At 39.4% G+C, this 20223-nt stretch overlaps 1 protein-coding gene across 6 annotated transcripts in view; it reads right to left on the bottom strand.

Annotated features, from left to right (window-relative positions):
• LOC136264605 (uncharacterized) overlaps positions 1-20223 on the bottom strand; it is a 105787-nt gene that overhangs the window by 39032 nt on the left and 46532 nt on the right. For all 6 annotated transcript variants that reach the window (XM_066059413.1, XM_066059380.1, XM_066059387.1 and 3 more), the window contains 5 exons: positions 19372-19437; positions 18902-19189; positions 1088-1360; positions 963-1033; positions 687-897 (listed from right to left, as the gene is read on the bottom strand). In XM_066059413.1, the coding sequence (XP_065915485.1) occupies positions 687-897; positions 963-1033; positions 1088-1360; positions 18902-19189; positions 19372-19429 (901 nt within the window). In that variant the 5' untranslated portion in view covers positions 19430-19437. The remainder of the gene's footprint in view (positions 1-686; positions 898-962; positions 1034-1087; positions 1361-18901; positions 19190-19371; positions 19438-20223) is intronic.

Here is a 20223-nt window from a genome sequence, read left to right as displayed (position 1 = left end):
CAGGCAGGCAGGCAGGCAGGCAGGCAGGCAGGCAGGCAGGCAGGCAGGCAGGCAGGCAGGCAGGCAGGCAGGCAGGCAGGCAGGCAGGCAGGCAGGCAGGCAGAAAATTCTGGTTTCAGGTCAACCTGAAGGTACTTTGGGCTTGAGTTACCCAACCAATACTGTGATATCATTGTGAGAGGAAATCAAAGCAGGTTTTTGGATGATATTTTAGCATTGGCCATGCCCACACCTTCATCGTCCGTACTATCGTACTATATGATATTTTTTACCAGTAGTCTAAGCCTATGCTTATATTTAAACCATGGCTTATTACAGTAAGTAGCCCTGCACATCACTATACAAGGTGACTTGCAGCTTGGCTGAACTCTTTACAAGGTGAAATGTAATGCAGTTGAAAATACATGGAACAAATTTTAATAAAATGCCAATGTAGGGAATTTCACACATGGCTATGCTGCAATACCATTGTTCAACTGCTTTTTATTGCATTAAATTGATAATCTTAAATATACTATTATATGTTATTAAGTGCTCGTAATCTATTTCCCTAAACACTGTTGTTACAACTTACGTATGTAGTAGCTCTGTAAGATCCGGTCATGTGTGTATTCCATGTGTGATATTTTCTTTGCATGCATGTACCCACTCATGTACAGTGCTACACATAAATGCATTTTACATACCAATGGGAATGGTTGGTTCACTGTTCCTAGTTACTCCACCATCATATGTAGCTGTTACTGTGGCATTAGTGACCATTTGATGTACAGTCAGCATGGCAGTGTATGTCTTTGTTGTATTAGTGGGTAAGTTGTTCTCAACCAGACTGGAACTACCAGAATTATTATGGCCTTCTAATCCCAACTGTACAATTGGAGAGCAATGTTCAATAGTCTATAAAAAAAAAATTAAAAATGAACAATACATACAAACAAATTATACAAATCATTTCAACATACAGTTGTCCAGTTAGCAGTGATGTAACAAGTGTTGTTATCATTACATTGCCATGTTAGGGTAACAGATTCACCTTAGTAACACAACATGATGTAATACAAGCATGTATAGTAGAGACAATACTCACCTACTGACATGTCTGTACTAAATGTACCATTCATACTCACTCCTCCTGTAGTGTCCATTGCAACTATTTCAAATGTGTAGTCAGTGTTAGGAACAAGGTTGACCATCAAAGCCTCAGGGTTGTTAGTACTGATGTTTTTCACAGTCTCATCATTGGTATCTATCAGCACACGATAACTGATGGGACCACATATTTCATCTCTGCTACTTGACCATTCCAATGATACTGAACACACACTGGTACTATAACTCATATTTGTAATGGATGGTGGACCTATGAATATATACAGGTCACAAGGTAAGGCAAGTACACATAAAGGCCGGGTAATTCTAGTTTCCAGCAGTCTGAGAGGGCATTGGCACAATCATTAAATTTAATGTATTGTAAGTATGTGTGACTGCACTATTAGTAAATTTTTCTCTGCCATGACTCTTCTACCAGAGTATCTTGGTTTTAAGATTTTTTACCACCGTTAATGAGGCTTGTGTGACCTCAGTCTTTGATTTAAAAAGTGCCATATACAAAGGTTAACCAAAGTTAATGGAAGGAGGTCCAGGCTTATTGCAAATGTACCTAAATCTGTGCATGTGTTTAAGCTGGCGGCCAAGTGGATAATGGGTACCCTGGCTACCGTATAGCAGAAAATTTTGGCGGGAGAAAATTTTGGCGAATTGATCATTGACAGAAATTGGCGAATAATACTTTGGCGAATGCATGGCATTACTTTGCCCACACAATTTTAATCTGACAGCGTTGGCGACGAAGCTTTGCGATGTCTACGTACAAAGTACTACAGTTCAATGCCTCTGATTCGAATCGACGCACTCTTATGTAAATAGCTAGCTGAAATAAAAACAACGTGCAAAGTCAGTAATCGAGACTGGAACGCTGGCATGTGGCAAGCGAGGCAAGGCATTTGCACATGATGGGCACTGAGCTGAATCGCTCGAGTGAATTGCCCATCTGCCTGAGCTATTAGTCTAATACTGGCTGTGGATACTTGCGGAAGATTAACCACTCACCGCTGTAACAGTATTCACAGAATAAATTAATTCACTCACCGATGAACAGCGTCTACTGCACTTTCAGTGTTTATAAAAATGGCGAATAAAATTTTGGCGAATCCATGCATACTCGCCAAATTCGCCAAAATTTTCTCCTGCCAAAATTTTCCGCTATACGGTATTAGAAACCATTACAATCTATTAAGCCATTAATGCACAAAAAAGTGCACTTTGCGTAAACCTAGTCACGACTCCTTGTTAGGGGTGTTTCACATGTAGAGAATACATATGTATTTATCTCAATTAAACTTGTGAATTAGACAGAAAATAATTTCTCACTGTATTACATTGTGTATGGATTACAGATGGACCCTGGGTCTCGGAGACTATAATGACACAGACTCCCAACACACACGGCCAATGGCACCACCCCACCACCTCCCCAGTCGCTAATGCCTGCCAAAGCATTAGGGCCTAGAGGACCCCCACCCTGGATGCCAGGCCCATGTTTTAACAGTTTACAGAAAGGACATCTCAAGGCACAGTGCCTAATGGGGACAACCAGACTGTATCCTTTGAATGATGTGTTACTAGCGTTGATAGTAGCATGGGCAAGAAGCATTATAGGATCATTATTTCATACAAGGTTGTTGATTGTAGCTCAGCTTACACAACCCATAGTAGTGACTGTAATGCTCAGCTTATACAGCAAATGGTAAGTGTCCATAATACTCCTTTGAATGATGTGTTTCTTACTAGTGTTGATAGTAGTATGGGCAAAAAGCATGATGGGGTCATTGTTCAGTATATACTGTTAATGCTGATCATAGTAGATTTCAAGGTACAGACTAAATATCACCCACAGTTTACATATTGGGAGCTAGTAAATTTGCCATCTTTGTAGTATTTTTGTACCAACAATACTTAAGTTTATTGTTGTTCAAGATCAGCTACATGCTTGCTCACTTTACTTGTTGGTGCTTTGATATTATGTTGAATACTTCTGATTAGGAGATATGATGAGGTTGTACAATAAACATATGATGCACAGCTTGCATTATATGAAAATTACATAGGAAGATGCTAGTGCTGTGAGGTGTTATGCAACTCGGTATTAATGGTATTGCTAAAATGCAACAGTATTGGTACTTGGTAGTTGAATACGATTACAGTATTGTAGTATTGCTTAACTCTACTGACAACTCTATTGACAACGAAGCTGAAGGCTATACGAATTAAGCATTAGACACTGAAAGAAAAGGTAGTAGTGGAAGAGTGGTGTGATTGTACTATGATCTATGTGAAAGCATTTGGGAAGGCCACCAGCTACGGAGCAGTTATCATCAGGGTTGGAACTATGGACAAAGAACAGCTTCCAACCAGTACAAAGCCAAGACCAAGCGGCACCAAATTCACCTGAATTGTCGTTATTAAAATTTTTACCATTAACCTACCATCACAGCCATTTCTCGGCCACCACCTTGGATTTCACATCTTTTTTTTCACCATAGCCTTTTCAAGGGCCGCACTCCTTTTTTTACAGCTTGGCTGTTTTTTGATTAAACATATTATACATGATACATTTTAGCCCCCCACACAATTGATCGATTTGCAGGCTACTACAACACACAACTTCCACACTTTAATTCTAGATTCTGGAACCCAGGCTCTGAGGAGGTTGATACATTTACCACTGACTGGAGGGGAGAAAACAATTCCCCACATCATCCAATACGTTCAAAGGTATAAAGCCCACGAGATAATGGCAGAGTGGTCATCAGCTCCATTTTGGCCCGTCATATTTCCTTAGGGAGGCAGTTTGTTACAGCTGTACAAGTTTTATTCTCAATACACCCAGGAAAAAGAAGGTCCTCTCTATTTAAGAGTACCAACATGGCAACAATCCGCTTCCGTTTCTCTTGAGCCATTACATTACTGTTAGTGTTGTAAGTATAATTTATTGATAGAAGTACCAGTGTTCCTTGCACACGGAAGTACTAGTGTCTCTAGCAGATGGGCTGGGTAGTATAGGGTGATTGTGTCTAATAGTATGTAGTAGTGTAATTTTTGCTCAGATGGGAGTACCAATATCCTCAACAGATGAGATGTGTAGTGTTAGGTGATTGTGTTTTACTGCTTACAATAACTGTATGTATCGTATTTTATGTTTCGCTCATATGGGAGTACTAGCACCCTCAGCAAATGGGCTGGGTAGTATTGGGTGATTGTGATGGTACTATTTTTTACTAAGATGGGAGTACAAATGTCCCCCAGCAGATGGGCTGGTTAAGTGAATGTGTTTTGCTGCTGATAGTATGATAGTGTTATAACTATGGTGCAGAAGTCTAAGTGTCCCTATTGCATGTACCAGTAGCAGTTACTAAGAAAGTGTGCGTAATATTGTTGTTACTGTTATCATACAAAATTATGTACGCATACAATAAGAATGTGTATCATGTGTGTGGCTGTGTGTCTACAGATGCAGAAGTTCGGTCATTCATGAATGATACAGATGACCCAGAACTAATTGAACTAACCGACCAACTGCCAGCTACCGTAAAGAGTAGAGCTAACTCATCAAAAAAAAAAACCTAGGGGCTTATTGTTGCTGGAGGAACTGGGCTACCTCACACAAACTTCCAGTGTTCCTGGCCAATGCACCCCATATTGTACTGTACCTGCAGGGCATTGGCAATTAGCTCCAATCAAAATCAGCAGTAGAAGAAGCTGTACATGCTCTGGCTTAGGTGCATAATGATGTAGGACTGGAATCTTCAACTACTGTACTAACCCATAAATCTTCAAGGCCTGAAACATGATTGCATGCTAAGCCAGTGCAGAAGAAGCCGATGGCTGTACCAATCCTAGCTGATATGGTTGAAGATGCTAATTCTTCCCCAACCCTTGCAAACTTGAGAATAACCACTAAATATTAGTCTATTGGCATTTACCAGATTCCTGAGATGAGATAAAGCCATGCATAATAGAGCATGTGATGTGAAGATAACAAAGGAGAGGGTTAGGTTAACATTGCCACGCAGTAAAACAGACCCATTCAGACAAGGAAGCCAAGTATATACTGGTTGCCAGTACAGGAACTTCAACCTGTCCTGTAACAGGTACCCAATTGAACAGTGATGCATTTCTTTTTATACGCATTATAAAAACCAAGAATGGTGAAGGTCTGAGAGATTCTGGTCTCTTGAGCTACACTATAGTGAGGGGGCAATTCAGGAGCAAGCTCATACACTTGGGATATGCGACAGAAGTGTTTGGCATGCCTGATTTTCACTCCGGAGGGGCTTCAGCAGCAGCAAAAGCAGGTGTCCCAAACCACCTGTTCTGGCAACATGGAAATCTGAACTGGCCACGGATGGCTATGTGGAAGGCTCCGAAGAAATCGTTTGTCTGTGTCAAGAAAGTTTTAATGAGTATCTTTCTCTTATAGGTTGTGTCATGTACCTTGTGGTCACCAGTTAGGTGGTTACACTGGCCCTTCTTTGTTACTCTAGAGTGTGAATTAAATTAATAAGATAATAGCTGCACCTGCAGCTACACAGCAAGGTATTACTACATGTTAAGCTAGTGCAGTGTGGGTGGTTTCAAGTACAAGGAGGGAGATGTATTTTATGTCATTTGAACTTGTGAATTAAACAGAAAATAATCTCCCACCATAGTACGTTGCATATGTGTGGTGGATCATATGAGTGGGTATATATATATAAACCCTAAGGTGTGAATGCATATCACTTTAAGCTGCTATGTGTAACAGTGTGAAGGTTAGTTCCACCCACACACCCAGTTAGAATCCTTAACAAGATTACAGGTGTACTTCTTATTGACTATCTGACAATTTTGTTTTACATACAGCGTGCAGTAGATAGCAGAGTGGCAAGCATTTGGTTTTTTCTGGGTAGGACAAAAAAAATAGTCCTGTCTGGTTGCACAGTGGACTAGCACTGTGCAAGCCCTCACTCTGCCTAGGCACATGCTTACCTGGTTGTACTATCCACTTGCTTTTTTCGGACATGTTATAATTATATAGTTGTTGTGTTTTCTTTATAGCTGAATTGAGTGTGTGAATTAATAAGTTAGTAGCCACACCTGTAGCTACACACCAAGGTGTTAGTACATGTTAAGCTAGTTAAGCTAATGCAGTGTGGGTGGCTTCAAGTATGAAAAAGGAGTGTAACAATCTCTTAGTACAAGCTCTTGTAGGATAGAAACCCTCACAGAATGCTGCCACAGTAAAATCTGATAATGTAACTTGCACAATCAAGCATGTCTTCTATCACTACACTTGCTGAGCATGCTTTTTTTTCTGCAACGGCTCATTGTAACAGGCCAAAATTTGGAATGCTAGTCATGGATAATCATGTTCCCTTGTATAACCATTGCACTGTGGTTAGGTGTTTCAGCAGTAGAGCTGTTTTTTCTTCTTTTTTTTAGAGCTTAGCGCAAGTTTTATGTATTCTGTAATGCTAATACTGATAATACATACGTAGCAACATGAACACTGTTAAGAATGACTGATTAGAAGAATGATTATCACTTCGTGTTTGTTAAACTTGCTCAAAGTAATACTAGGAAGCCACCTTGCAATAATTATAGCACCAAAGATGAAATAGTCTTTTCTTCACCAGGTTCATGCTTTCCTGTTGTAGACTTCCTTTGAACTCTGTATAGAAAGATACAGTGTTTCTAAAAATTGATTACAATCATGGGTGACCACTTGACTGCTACCTGAATACTGTTACAACTGTAGTACAGGTGATGTTGCTGATTACAATCATGGGTGACCACTTGACTGCTACCTGAATACTGTTACAACTGTAGTACAGGTGATGTTGCTGATTCAGGTGAAGCGTCCCTATCAGATGGTCATTTCAAGTGTCACTGACTTAGGGCCCAGCAAGAATGGATAAGACAACCTGTGGCAGCCTAAGTTCCGTCCCCATCAGTAAATGGTAGATTGTCACATCACCTCCACTAACTTCTGGTAGAAAAGTAGGTGAGTATAGACTAGCTGTTTAGTGCTCTGTTATCATATAAATGTTAACGGTCACAAGCGCAATATATTGAGCAAAATCTTGCAGGGTTGGGTGTAGCCAATCCCTGTGCAGCATTCAGACGATGACTGCATAAAGCTTCTGCTCGTTCACGTTACAATTTACTGATATTGTAATATAAATTAGCATTCCTACTAGCACCAGGGTGACACGGCCAGCAAGCTCTTCTACCCCACATCCCATGTGTATTTACCCAAGTTTGGCAGTTACTAATGTCACCCCAATTGCTAACCACCCTAGCCCACACATCCATCTAAACCATAAGCTACCCCCCCCCCCCCCCCCCCAGACAAGTATGAACACCATGACAAAACTTCAAATATTGTAAACACATGACTAATAGCTGTAAAGATTGTTAGCAGTCATGCAAGTGACAGAACCAGTAGTCTACATTTAGCTGTGCTGCACAGTGTTGGGGGTAACGTGTTACATAATATTATTACCTTTTGTGGTAACTGAGTAATATAACAAAACATGCTATAACAACTAGTAATATAACTCAAGTTACTTTAATTACAAATATAATGTGTTACCTGAGTAATAAAGTTACTGTAACAAACTCATATATTAAGTAATTTCATTACCACAAGTAATAAAGTTACTAATCTCGTTACTAATCCACTGAGTAACACCTAGCCACGACAACGGAACAAAGCAGTAACAAAGCTCACCTTGAATTAATGAATGAAGCCTACTGAGCAGTTACTTTCTCTTAAATACAATCATAACTAGGGCTGCACCGATTCCACTTTTTACCGATACTTCAAATACCAAGTACTCAGCTGCAAGTACAAGTACCGATACCAAGTACCTTAAAGTAGCTACTTCATAGTGCACACATTTATTATATAGTGCATTTCATGGTATTCTTGTACACGTTTTCAGTATGATTCATGTTTATAATGAAGTAGCCAATCAAGATTCCCAAAGAAGGAAGTCACTGAAATGCAAGCCAGTGGATATTCCAGTATTCTTCTGGAGAAGTGTAGATAGTATCATAATGGTGCTTACAAAAAATAATACTGAAAGTCACTTTTACCTGATTGCTCTATTAGAGTTATTGACTGTTCTATTGATCTTTTTCTCAGTAAAGCGTTTTCACACGTAGGTTTCAGCATAGATCAGTAATTTTGCTGGTAGCTATTGGTATTATACTTGATGCTTTTAGGCGTCCACTGTGCTAGTAAAATAAGCAAGTACAAACGAACATTATTTTATTCTCGCACGTGATAAGAATCGGTATTTGCAACAATATAATGGCCGATTCCGATACTTCATGAAAACAGCAGTATCAGCTCGATACCGATACCAGAATCGGTGCAGCCCTAATCATAACCAAGATTTACCCCTTAATGTAATCATGTCATGTGATAAGGTGGTAGATACACACGTGACATCTTAAGGCTATGGACACAAAGTATTATAATATGTAATATTAGTTACTTTACTTTATGGGTAATACCATAAATTTTGCCATCAAAATTTATTGTTGTTTGCTGAATCGACAGAAATTAAAACAACAAATAATAATATTATCTATGCCACCACCCATTCCGTTAGGGCATGATGTTACAGTTAATTCCATTCGAGCTCAATTCGTTAGCTACACTTCAGCACAATGAACATCCAATCAAGAGGAGCTTTGTATCATCAGGTTGGGGGGTGCACTTGCCACCACTAGGCCGATCGATCCAATAAAGCTGCTAGTGTTCCAAATTACTGATGCAGATGTAGCGACAATCTTTTTGAATGTACAACACTTTTTGTGTTTCAAATCTAGCTATATATTAGGCTAATACATGTATGCATGTATGTACACCGTCATGTAATGTATGTATGCAAGTCATTAATTAAGATTATTAGAATCGCCACATGGTGTTAGAAGCGTGAAAGAGCGTCAGTCACAATGAATCTCTGCAAGCCACCCGATCCTATATCGATCATGGGAAACATAGCCCAGAACTGGAAGGACTTTGAAGAGCAACTTTATTGATGTTTGGCAGGAACTGAAACTGCGACCAAATCCGACAAAACAATGATCGGAATAATGCTCTCACACGCTGGAAAAGAAGTGAAAGAAGCAAAACGCTTCCATGGGCTGCCGAAGGAGACAAATTGAAATTCAATAAAGTGATAAAAGCATTCCAAGCTTACTGCAGCCACGCAAAACCGTCTTGTACAAGCATCATGGCTTCTGGAACTTACAACAGTTAGAAGAAGAATCAGTGAACACATATCTTACTACATTAAAGATCAAGGTTGACTCCTGTGACTACAACAAAGAGGGTTGGTCTCCCACAGTCTGCATGGAAATGCTTCGTGACAGATTTGTATTTGGGCTACTTGATGACACTTTGAAAGAAAGACTATTGTGTGAAACTAAACTAGACCTGGCAAAAGCAGTAGAAATTGCACAGAGACAAGAATCTTTAAAGAAACAGATAAAAGATATGTCGTCAAAAGCACCAATTAATGCATTGTCAAAAGGTCAGAGACACCGACACAGTCCAAGGCATGGTACTGACATACACCTCACTTGCCGCTGCTGTGGACAACAATGTAAGCAAAAGCACTGTCCAACTTATGGCCAGATCTGCTGCGCACGATGCAAGAAACCAAACCACTTTGCCAGAATGTGCAAGACTAAACATGTTCATACACAAATTTCAGAAAAAAGCAGACATAGATATCCAAGGAAAATTCATGTGCTTGAAGAGCTAGAGCAAGACACATAGTCAGATCCAGAGTCCTACAGCTCCAATGACAGTTACACACTAGGCATGGACCCACCAAGAATTGATGGCATAGAGAAGCCAATGCAGTAGCTATCAACAGTTAAGACATAAAGTAGAAAGATCACTTTTAAGTTGGTTACTGGAGCTGATCCCAGTTGAGGTATTTAATCAACACACTAACATTAATCCAGTCTACCAAGACAAAGTTGACAGCTTATGGTGAAACCAAAATAAAACCTCTGGGTACTTGCACCCGAAATTTAGTGTACAAGTAAGCACAAATCACATGATATCAAATTCTATATTGTAAATACTGATTCTCAGCCCATCTTGGGTCTTGAAGGTTGAGAAAACTTAGCCTAGTGAAATGGGCAAATACCATTGAGGTGGAAGAGCTATCTAAAGAAGCTCTACAAGCCAAATACAAGTAAGTACTTCATGGTCTTGGAAACCTATGTAAGAAAATACCACATCACCCTGAGAGAAGGCTGTGTACCATTAGTACACTCAGCACGCCATGTTCCACGAAACAGTTGAAACAAACTCTAGATTTTAATGTGAAACCAGGAGTTCTATGCAAAGTTGACCAGCGTACTAATTGGGTAAATAACGTAGTAGTTGTTGAGAAAGTTTAATGGGTCTCTCAGACTCTGTCTATATCCAAAGGATTTGAACAAGGCTATTAAACAAGAACATCATAAAATTCCCACAATTCAGGAGATCTCAAGTGAGCTAGAAGGCAAGAATGTGTTCTCCACACTTGACCTGAAGGACAGATATTGGCAGATTGAATTGGACAAAGAAAGCTCCTTGCTATGCACTTTTACAACTCCCTTTGTAAGATATAGATTCACTCGACTGTCTTTCGGAATATCTTCTGCCAGTGAAGTCTTCCAAAAGAAGAATGAAACAGTGTTTGAAGGTATATCAGGTATTCACATTGTTGCTGACGATATCATTATTGCAGCTTCCTCAGTACAAGAGCATGACTGTGTCTTATACCAAGTCCTGGAAAGAGCCAAAGAATGCAATGTCCATTTTAATTTTAACAAGCTACAGCTAAGAGTCCCTGAAGTCAAATACCTTGGCACCATCATCACAGCAGATGGAATGAAGACAAGGTCAAAGCAATACTTGACATTCCAACTCCCACAGACAACAGTGGCATAGCTACAACCGGGCATCACTTCACTTTGCCTGGGCATCAGAAAATGGTTGGGTCACGCAGCCACTCAAAATATCGCGTTTAGCACATAAATCTTCCCTCACCCCCATTACCATTAATTCTACGCCATTTTCCAACAGCTTCTGCCTCGAATTCTGCCTGCCATCAACACTTGCACCCTCTCTAAAAAGGGGTGCGCCACGATATGAAACAAATTAGCACTGCGCATTCAGTTAAAATCAGAAAATGGCGTCATGTGTTCTCCTCGTGATGTGTGAGTGTTCACAGTTGGCTATTAGGTGGACATTGTTTGATTATTGTTTGATGGTGCGAGGTCCGTGATAATGTTCTAAACAGAGTCCTCTAATAGTGCCTGAATTTATTTAGATACAACGTGACACAAGGGGAAACCGACAGTGCGGAGCGAGGTGTGGAGTCAGTGTTGTACGATTTAGGAGTGGAGTGTGATATGTGATGTGAGCTATTATTAAAACAATTGTATTAGTCACAGTGGTGGGAGATCACCAGGATTTTTGCCAGTTTGCCGCCATTTTTTGTAGACCTAAGTTCACTGAAGCAGAGCTAGTCAGTGGATGAATTGTCATGTTTAGTGAGTCACATCTTCAATGGAGGACTGGAGGAGGACTTATCACACAAGATCTCTAAGTGTGTTGTGGCGCTGCACGTTACTACTACTACTACGACTACGACTACGACTACTACTACTACTACTACTACTACTACATCCCATAATCGATTAGTTAGCAATCATGCAGTAGCGATTAGCTAGATAGGCTGTATAAATGTTTATGTTCATGCACCATACAGATAGAGTTAGCAGCTATACAGAATAGCTAGCCATGCTTTGCACTAAAAACAAATTTTTATGAGTGTACGTATGAACATCCCACAGGTTGCTCACTTAGTTGCTTGCAAGGTTAGTGGTTTGCCCGGGCATCACAATTGGTCTAGATGTGCCCCTGATAGACAAAGCTGATGTCTCTTAGGCATGACTAACTTTCTTGCTAGTCACATACCTAACATGTCACCTACAACTGCTCCATTAAGAGACCTTCTGAAAAAATGATGTGCACTTTCAATGGGATTCACAGCATGAAGCAGCTTTGACCAAGATTAAGGAAGTGATATTCTCTGCACTAGTTCTATGTTACTTTGGTCCAAGCAAGACCAGCACAATTCAAGCTAATGCCAGCAAGGAGCATGCTTGCTCCAGCAAGGGAAGCCAATTGCCTATGCATCATGAAGTCTAATGCTCAAATAGAGAAAGAGCTGTTGGCAATTGATTTTGTTTGTGACAAGTTCCATCAATTTATTTACAGATTTCCAACTAAAGTACACTCAAATCACAAACCTCTTGATCAAAGCTTCATGGTAGTGAGTCGCGTGGCTAAGGAAAGTAGGGCACACGACTACCGTGAGTTATTTACATGAACAACTAACTCTAATAGAACGCACACCTAAAACCTCCTTTAAAACTATACTTTTGTAAAAAAAAACCTAGCGATACAACAAAACCTTTGGTATATTGTTATATAAGCATATTACTAAGTAAGTAATCCCTGTTATATTTTAGTACCACCACATGAAATTTTGCTAAAAACGTTGTATTCTTCTCCTTCTTCGCATACTTGTTAGCGCGAGCTGCCCATTATTTTAAACTCTTGTATCTTACACTGTGATAGTGGCACAGCCTTGGATTTGCTATCACAAGTTCTTTGGCTAGTTAAGTTTCTTCAGTACAAATCTTGGAACTCCACCTCTCTTGCGAGAGCCATCATAAACAATTTTCTCAAAGTTTGATTCATTCACTCTTGCGCTTCATGGGACAATCTTTAATATGTGATTAAACATATGGAGTAGTTTCGCTTGATTATGACCTGCCGTTTTTCTGGGAAGTGGTGAGTTAATTTCCATACGTGCGCTCATAGGATAATAACGTCGCCTACGCTAATTGCTAATTTATTTTGCAGTCTTTTAGAACCCTATCTTAAATATAAGGCACCTCTAACTACGGTATCATTTATTACAGTCAGTAAAACTCGGTGAAAATTCGGCCGTAAGCGTCAATGCTAGGTGAACATGATCAGTGTAGTAAACCCAGTGAACTTGCTATCACTCATGCTATTCTGGTAAGTGTTTGTTATTCAGTTGTTATTTAATAATGGGTCTGAAGTAGCTAACGCAGCCCACAACACAGCTTTGTTGGTGCATTTCAAGGGACATTCCAGTAAAATAAGAAGCTTGGGGCACATTCTCACCTGCCGGGAAATGGCCTTTACTCAATCTGTTCACTGATGGTTTTAACGGTGCCTAGAAGCCATACCCTAGTGAGGTTGCAACACCGACAAGTACCTGCCTACTTGTACCAAACTACATTCTTTGGTTTTGCCACTTCATGTCCCAAGCTATGATGTAATACACACAATAACTGTTGAAGCTGTTGTGATATCCAAATGTGGCTTGTATGAAACTAGCTATTAGCTTTATGCATTAATTTTTTTTGGTCTTGCTTAGTGACAAAAATGTGTGATATCCTAACACAAAAACAGCTTTGGGGTTGTAAAAAAAGGGCGCAGCCAAGCAAAGTAGGATCAATCAAACAAGCTTATTCACATGACTAGTAAGAACAAGGACTGATATCAAGTTGCGGCCAAGTATTACCATGATCAATCTGTTAAACAACTGGTAAGAACAAGGACTGAATGTAGTATTACCCATTCTCTTTGTATCTAGCTATAGCTATATAATAAAACTAGAGTAAATACACTGTTATTAAATTGTCATTTGGTTGCTATTTTAAGATCACACACTACAAAAAAAAGTGGCCAAATGACAATTTAATAATAGTTGCATGTGTATTTGCTCTAGTTTTATTATATAGCTATAGCTAAATACAAAGAGAATGGGTAATACTGCATTCACTTGGCTGCAACTTGACCTTGTTCTTACTAGTCATATTGAATAAGCTTGTTTGATTGATCCTTCTTTGCTTGGCAGCGCCCTTCTTTTACAGCCCCAAAGCTGTTTTTGTGTTAGTCAATTGTTACCAAGCCACTTTGCTCTGTTCCACCAAAACTACAAAGAATGTTGTTTAGACTCCAGAAATATGATTTAGCAGTCAAGTATGTCAGTGGCAAGTCATTATATGTAGCCGACACACTATCTCGTGCACATGCCACCAACAATTTTCAATCCTCAACTCATGATCACGACATGGAACTAGCAGTTCATCACATCTCCCAATTGCTAAGTTTCAGAAAGAAGAACTATGAACAGCTACCTCCACAGACAAAGTGCTACAACAACTCTTACGTATCCTTCACACCGGATTGCCTAACAACACTACCGATGTTCCCCAAGACATCCATGACTACTGGAATGTACACAATGATATCCACACTGCTGAGAAACTGTTGTTCATGGGAGACAGACTGATAAACAAAGTTCAATTTTGCAACTCATCCATGAAGGCCATATAGGAATTCAGAAATACAAAACTCGAGCCAGACTATGCCTCACATCAACAATGATATTGAGAAGACAGTTAAATCATGTTCAGTATGTAAAAAATACAGAAACAGTGTTCAAAAGAAACCCATGATACCACACCAACTAACAAACCGTCCTTGGGAAGAAGTGAGTGCAGACTACTTTAATCTACACACTCAAGATCACTTACTGGTTGTTGACTATTACTCGAAGTATCCAGAAGTAATCCCTATGATGGCCAAGACAGCAGAAGTTATAATCACAACATTGAAAGATATCTTTGCCAGACATGGCATTCCAAACAAGTTAATTGCTGACAACATGCCATTCAATAATAAAGAAGTTTCATCAGTTCAGTAAACAGTGGAACTTTGAAGTGATCACATCTAGTCATACTTACCTTCAGTGGAATGGACTTGCTGAACGCAATTTATAGAAAGTTAAAAAGTTACTGAAGAAAGCAAGAGGAGGCAATGGTGAAGTGTTAGAACTCCGTAATACTCCAATTACTGGTTTACCATACTCACCGGTGCATTTGTTAATGAACAGAAGGTTACGTGGATGTTTACCATTGACAGATGATGCTTTATAGCAAGTGTTCCAACAGAAATGAAGACTCGATTGCAAGATTGCCAAAGAAACAGAAACACTATTATTACAGACATGCTAAAATTCTACCACCTTTGACTCAAGATGATGTTGTATGTTATATAAGACCTCTATATCCTGGGAACCTGCAGTGATCACTCAGAAACACTCTGTATTGTGTTCCTATGATTTATACTGCATTTACACTTGCCTCATATCTCGAGCTGGCTTGGTTCAGCACGACTTGTCTCGATTTCCACTACAGTATAAACACCCATCAAACCAGGCCAGCACACATAAAACTGCCGTGCTAGCACGACTTGGTTCGGTTTTCTATATTCAATGTGTCCACTAGATATTGTATCAAAATAAAGCTTAAATGGATAAAAGAAACACTATATTGAACAGAACAATTCAACACTTCATAGCAGAAAGAGCACACAGTTACTTACTGGTATCGACCACATTGTAATAAGGGATATTAATGGCTGGTATAAGCCGTAAACCATCCCTAGAGCACAGCTGTTAATTAGCCACTGCCTTTCTTCCCAACCACCCATTAACAGGGCCCTACTTTATGCCATTTTACAGGCTAGCACATATTGTCGTGGTTTCATAAACCAGGTTGCAAAACCTGCTAAGTGTAAATGCAGTATTAGTCACCAAAAGTGGAAACATTATCAGAAGAAACAGACGTCCCTAAAGCCAACACAAGAAACAAGACCAAATGTAAATCTGCCAGTTGATGATGGTGACAATGACATTCCAGTGACCATCTCTTTCCCTCCATCACCATCAAGGCCAACACAACCAGCTTCAACAGGTATTGCCAACACAGGTTAAGTGACAGAAATGCATACAAAAAGTGGAAGATTAGTGAAACCACCTCCACAATATGGTGACAACTAACTTTGACTCATTTTATTATTTGATTGCATGATTTTTGATTGCAGTTGATTTCCTCATTCTTTTTGTATGTTACCCATCTTGTAGAGGGGGTGTAACATATTAGGCTATTACGTGTATGCGTGTATGTACACCATCATGTGATGTATGTATGCAAGTCATTAATTAAGATTATTAGAATCACCACAATGAGTTACATGTACTTTAAAAAGTCACTGGCCGTGCATCCCTCACTTGTCACGTTATGCTAAGCTGACTTGCCAATATAATGCCAAGCTTATTTGCTTACCTAACACAAAGCTCATTCAAGCTTCTGCTCATTTAATGCAAAGCTCATTCCATGCTACACTTATCTGCCTATTTTGCTCATTTTATGCTAAGCTCACCTGGTCAGGCTCAAGTAAACCCTCAGCTTAGATATTCAGCATCACTATAATACTGAACCCCCCTCCTTTAGATTGATCTACTAGTACTGGCTGACCTTCTATCCCAATATTCAGCAACACACCAGCTGGAGGACTGTCGTTATCTATCTCATCAACCCAAGTGATGATCCCAACTGTCAACTTAGGTCTTCCTCCATGTCCTCAAGCTATCCCAACAAAACTAGTGAATAACATATTAATTAAATCAGGAATAAGTGGACGTAGTAGAGTTACTGTCAAGTCCTGCTGCATCTGAAAAAATTAAAAGTTGATCACCTTGGTAAGGGTGTTGATGTGTACATTGAAAACACCAAATGTTACCTCTAGTAACTGCAGCCATTCAACGTAATCTGGAACACAGCCCAGGCCCATTATTTAGATTTAGTAATGGGGACCTCTAACCAGCCAAGAGCATTTTTACATCAAAGATCTGAGAAGCACTGAGACTACCAGAAGAGAATGGGCCACAGTTTTAGGATTGGGCCAGTAACAGCAGCAGCTAGGGCAGAAATAGAAGATTCAGTGATCTGAGCAATGGGAAGGCAGAACAGCTCGGCCTATTTTAGTATACATATGTATACCACATGAACACTTGGTGGTGACTTTCTTTAAGACAATAGCTCAGCCTTCACGAAACTGAACCATGTAATTTAATTGTGGCATCACAAGTCCATGTATCTGTATATAACAACATCTTGAGAAAGTTGAAAACCCAGAAAATTAAGGATTGTTTAGGAGTAGAAACTACATTTCTTTGGATCAGGGAGTACTCCTAGGGTATCCCCAAACACAAAAACACAATGTGGTAAGAGCTCATTATAGACTATGTCACACATAGTCAGTGGCGTAGCCAGACTTTTTGCTATGCCCGGGCACAGGGCGGGCAAGCGTTACACACGTACACATGTCCATCTTCATATGGACACCAATACAGCATTTTTTCACTATACTCTACTCTACTGAGTACTGTATGCAAAATAGCAAATATAAATATTCAATGCAAACGCTAGCTAGCTATACAGCATGTAGTGACTTTACACTCGACTTCAGTGCAGTAGTCTTCAAAAAAAAACCACCAGGCACTTAAAGTACTCATCACGTGACGTATTTTGAATCCTACAAACAAAAAGAAAACAAATGCTGACTAAACTATGCAGTCCTTCATACCATAAAAACCATCACTAAGCATTTTACACGGAGTGCTCAACTTCAGACTACCTTACCACGTCGGTCAAATCTTACAATTTAAACTGCAATAAAACTTGACCCTAATAAGTGCTGTCCCCTTCTGAATCACTTTTGCCTTCTGTTCTTGTCGCAATTTCGGTCATAATTCAACGCGGTTCTTTAATAACACCTCATCACATATTGTTACTTCTACTTATTGCCTCCTATTATTAGAACCACAATCGAAACACGCGTGAGCAAGCACTTGTAGAGAAAACACATATTTGTTGTCTGTTGCCCAGCTGTTAAAATGGAGAGAGAAATTGGCTCGTGTTAATGTTTCATAAGTTGTGCTAACTACGTACAATTGCATGTGTTGCAAAGTAACTGGATCTAGCCCACGCCTTTTAATTACTCTCAGTAACTGATGGTAGGGCAGTGTAGCCTGATGCCCGGGCAATGCCCTGGCTTGCCCGGGTTTGGCTACGCCACTGCACATAGTATGCTTAGAAGTTTAGTTATTAATTAGGTATTTAAAATTCAATATGGGTAGGTATCTAAACTCATTAGTCATCTGTGACAAAACATTTTGTCAAGTATGTCACATGCTTTGCTGGATTCCAGCAGTGTTGGGGCAATTACTTTTTAAAAGTAACTAGTTACATATTACATATTACTTGCAACTGAACTATTTAGTTACAGTTACATATTACCCATAAAATAAAGTAACTATAATAATATTACATATTATATTACTTTGTGTCCACAGCCTTAAGCTGTCACGTGTGAAACTACCACCTTATCACGTGACATGATTGCGTTGTTGGACAATGTGCAAATCTTGGTTATAAGGTGAATAAGCTTCATTCAGTAGGCTTCATTACTTCGTTGTGACTAGGCATTGCTCAGTGGATTAATAACAAGATTAGTACTTTGTTACTTGTAGTAATAATATTACATAATATTACACTCGTTACAGTAACTTCATTACTTAGGTATAGCGTGTTACATTACTAGTTTCTTTAGCGTATTTCGTTATGTTACTCTGTTACCACAAAAGTAACAATTATTATGCAACGCATTACAATAGACATTAACTCAAGTATTACAAAAACTGTGCCTGAATGCTGGCACTATACTCAATGTAGAGAGTGCAGACAATCTGTTTCCTAGCTTACTGACTTGATTGGCAAATACCTAGTGTGTCTGTGGTGTTTGACAAATTACTTATAAACAGTTACTGACCTTCTACATTCAACACTATGGAACTAGTAATATTGCTATTAACCACTCTACACTGATACTCAGTGTTATCATCCTCCAGTCCAACATTAGTGATCACAAGATCAGTATTAGCATTATATGTAGAGTTGAGCACAACCTGATGATTAGTAAGAATATCATTATCAACAATTGTTCCATTTCTCCTCCAAACTATATCCACTGGTACTCCATTACGTAATATCACACATTGTAGAGTTACATCACTTCCTTGACATGTTATACTAGGACCAGTAGCTGGTTGACTAAGTGCTGTAATAAAACAAAATTGGAAGAACAAAAACATATATCACGTGACTTCATTTTCAGCTACATATTATACACATGCATGCAGTAAAAAAATACATTTTCAGCAGTGCACACAATTATGCATACTAGCAAGTACACGCACGCACGCACGCACGCACGCACGCACACGCACACACTCCACTTACTAAAGTTTTGTTGCAAGGTACACTTCACTAATAATAGTAATCCAACCACTGCAAGCATCTTGTTGTCTGCAACATACATACAATAAATCCAGGTAGTAGTAGTAGTATAGGATTAAAAGATAGAAGGAAAAATTAGGAAGATTAGGGATCAATAACTGTACTTATAAAGTAAGACTGGAAGTACCGCAATAGTAAACAACTCAGTATAAAGCAAATATATATTTCTACTTACACATCTCCGGATGAAGTGACGCCAAACAGTGAAGAAACCATTGAGATATATGCTTGGCTGGAGTCAGTCAGTTAGTGGAACATTAAATGTTTGTGTGTGTGGGGGGGGGATTGGTTTTGCCAAACCTCTAATATACAGTACTACTGTATTATGCACATCAGACTTGGAATCAAATACTTTGCATACACAGAATAAAAAAAAATTAATAAGCTTATGCAAGTTTACATACTGTATTGGGTACACTAATCAGGGGTTAATCTAGGGGGGGGGGCGGGGCGGGAGGGGCACAGGCCCCCCCTACGTTTATACCTAAAGCCTTGAGAAATGGAAAGGTTTAATTTATCCCAAAGTTGTATAATCCAATGATCAATATTCAATGGCATCACAGTAAAATTTCATCAAAATTGAGTATATTTACACCTAAATTTTCCTGGGGGAGCATGCCCCCAGACCCCCCTAGAATCCGAAACAACTTACTTCGCCCCCTCTAGGTTTATATTCTGGGTTGAGCCCTGCTAATATTTGGTTACTTGCTAAAAAAAATTGCAATTGGTGAGATTTTAATTTGTTGAAATGCTCACTGTCATACTGATAAATTGGCACTGTACTGCACTGTAGCG

The sequence above is a fragment of the Dysidea avara genome, chromosome 1 (assembly GCF_963678975.1).
Source record: "Dysidea avara chromosome 1, odDysAvar1.4, whole genome shotgun sequence".
Classification (NCBI taxonomy): Eukaryota; Metazoa; Porifera; class Demospongiae; order Dictyoceratida; family Dysideidae; genus Dysidea; species Dysidea avara.
Note: the sequence above shows the minus strand (reverse complement) of the source record. Positions and strands in the feature narration are given on the sequence as shown.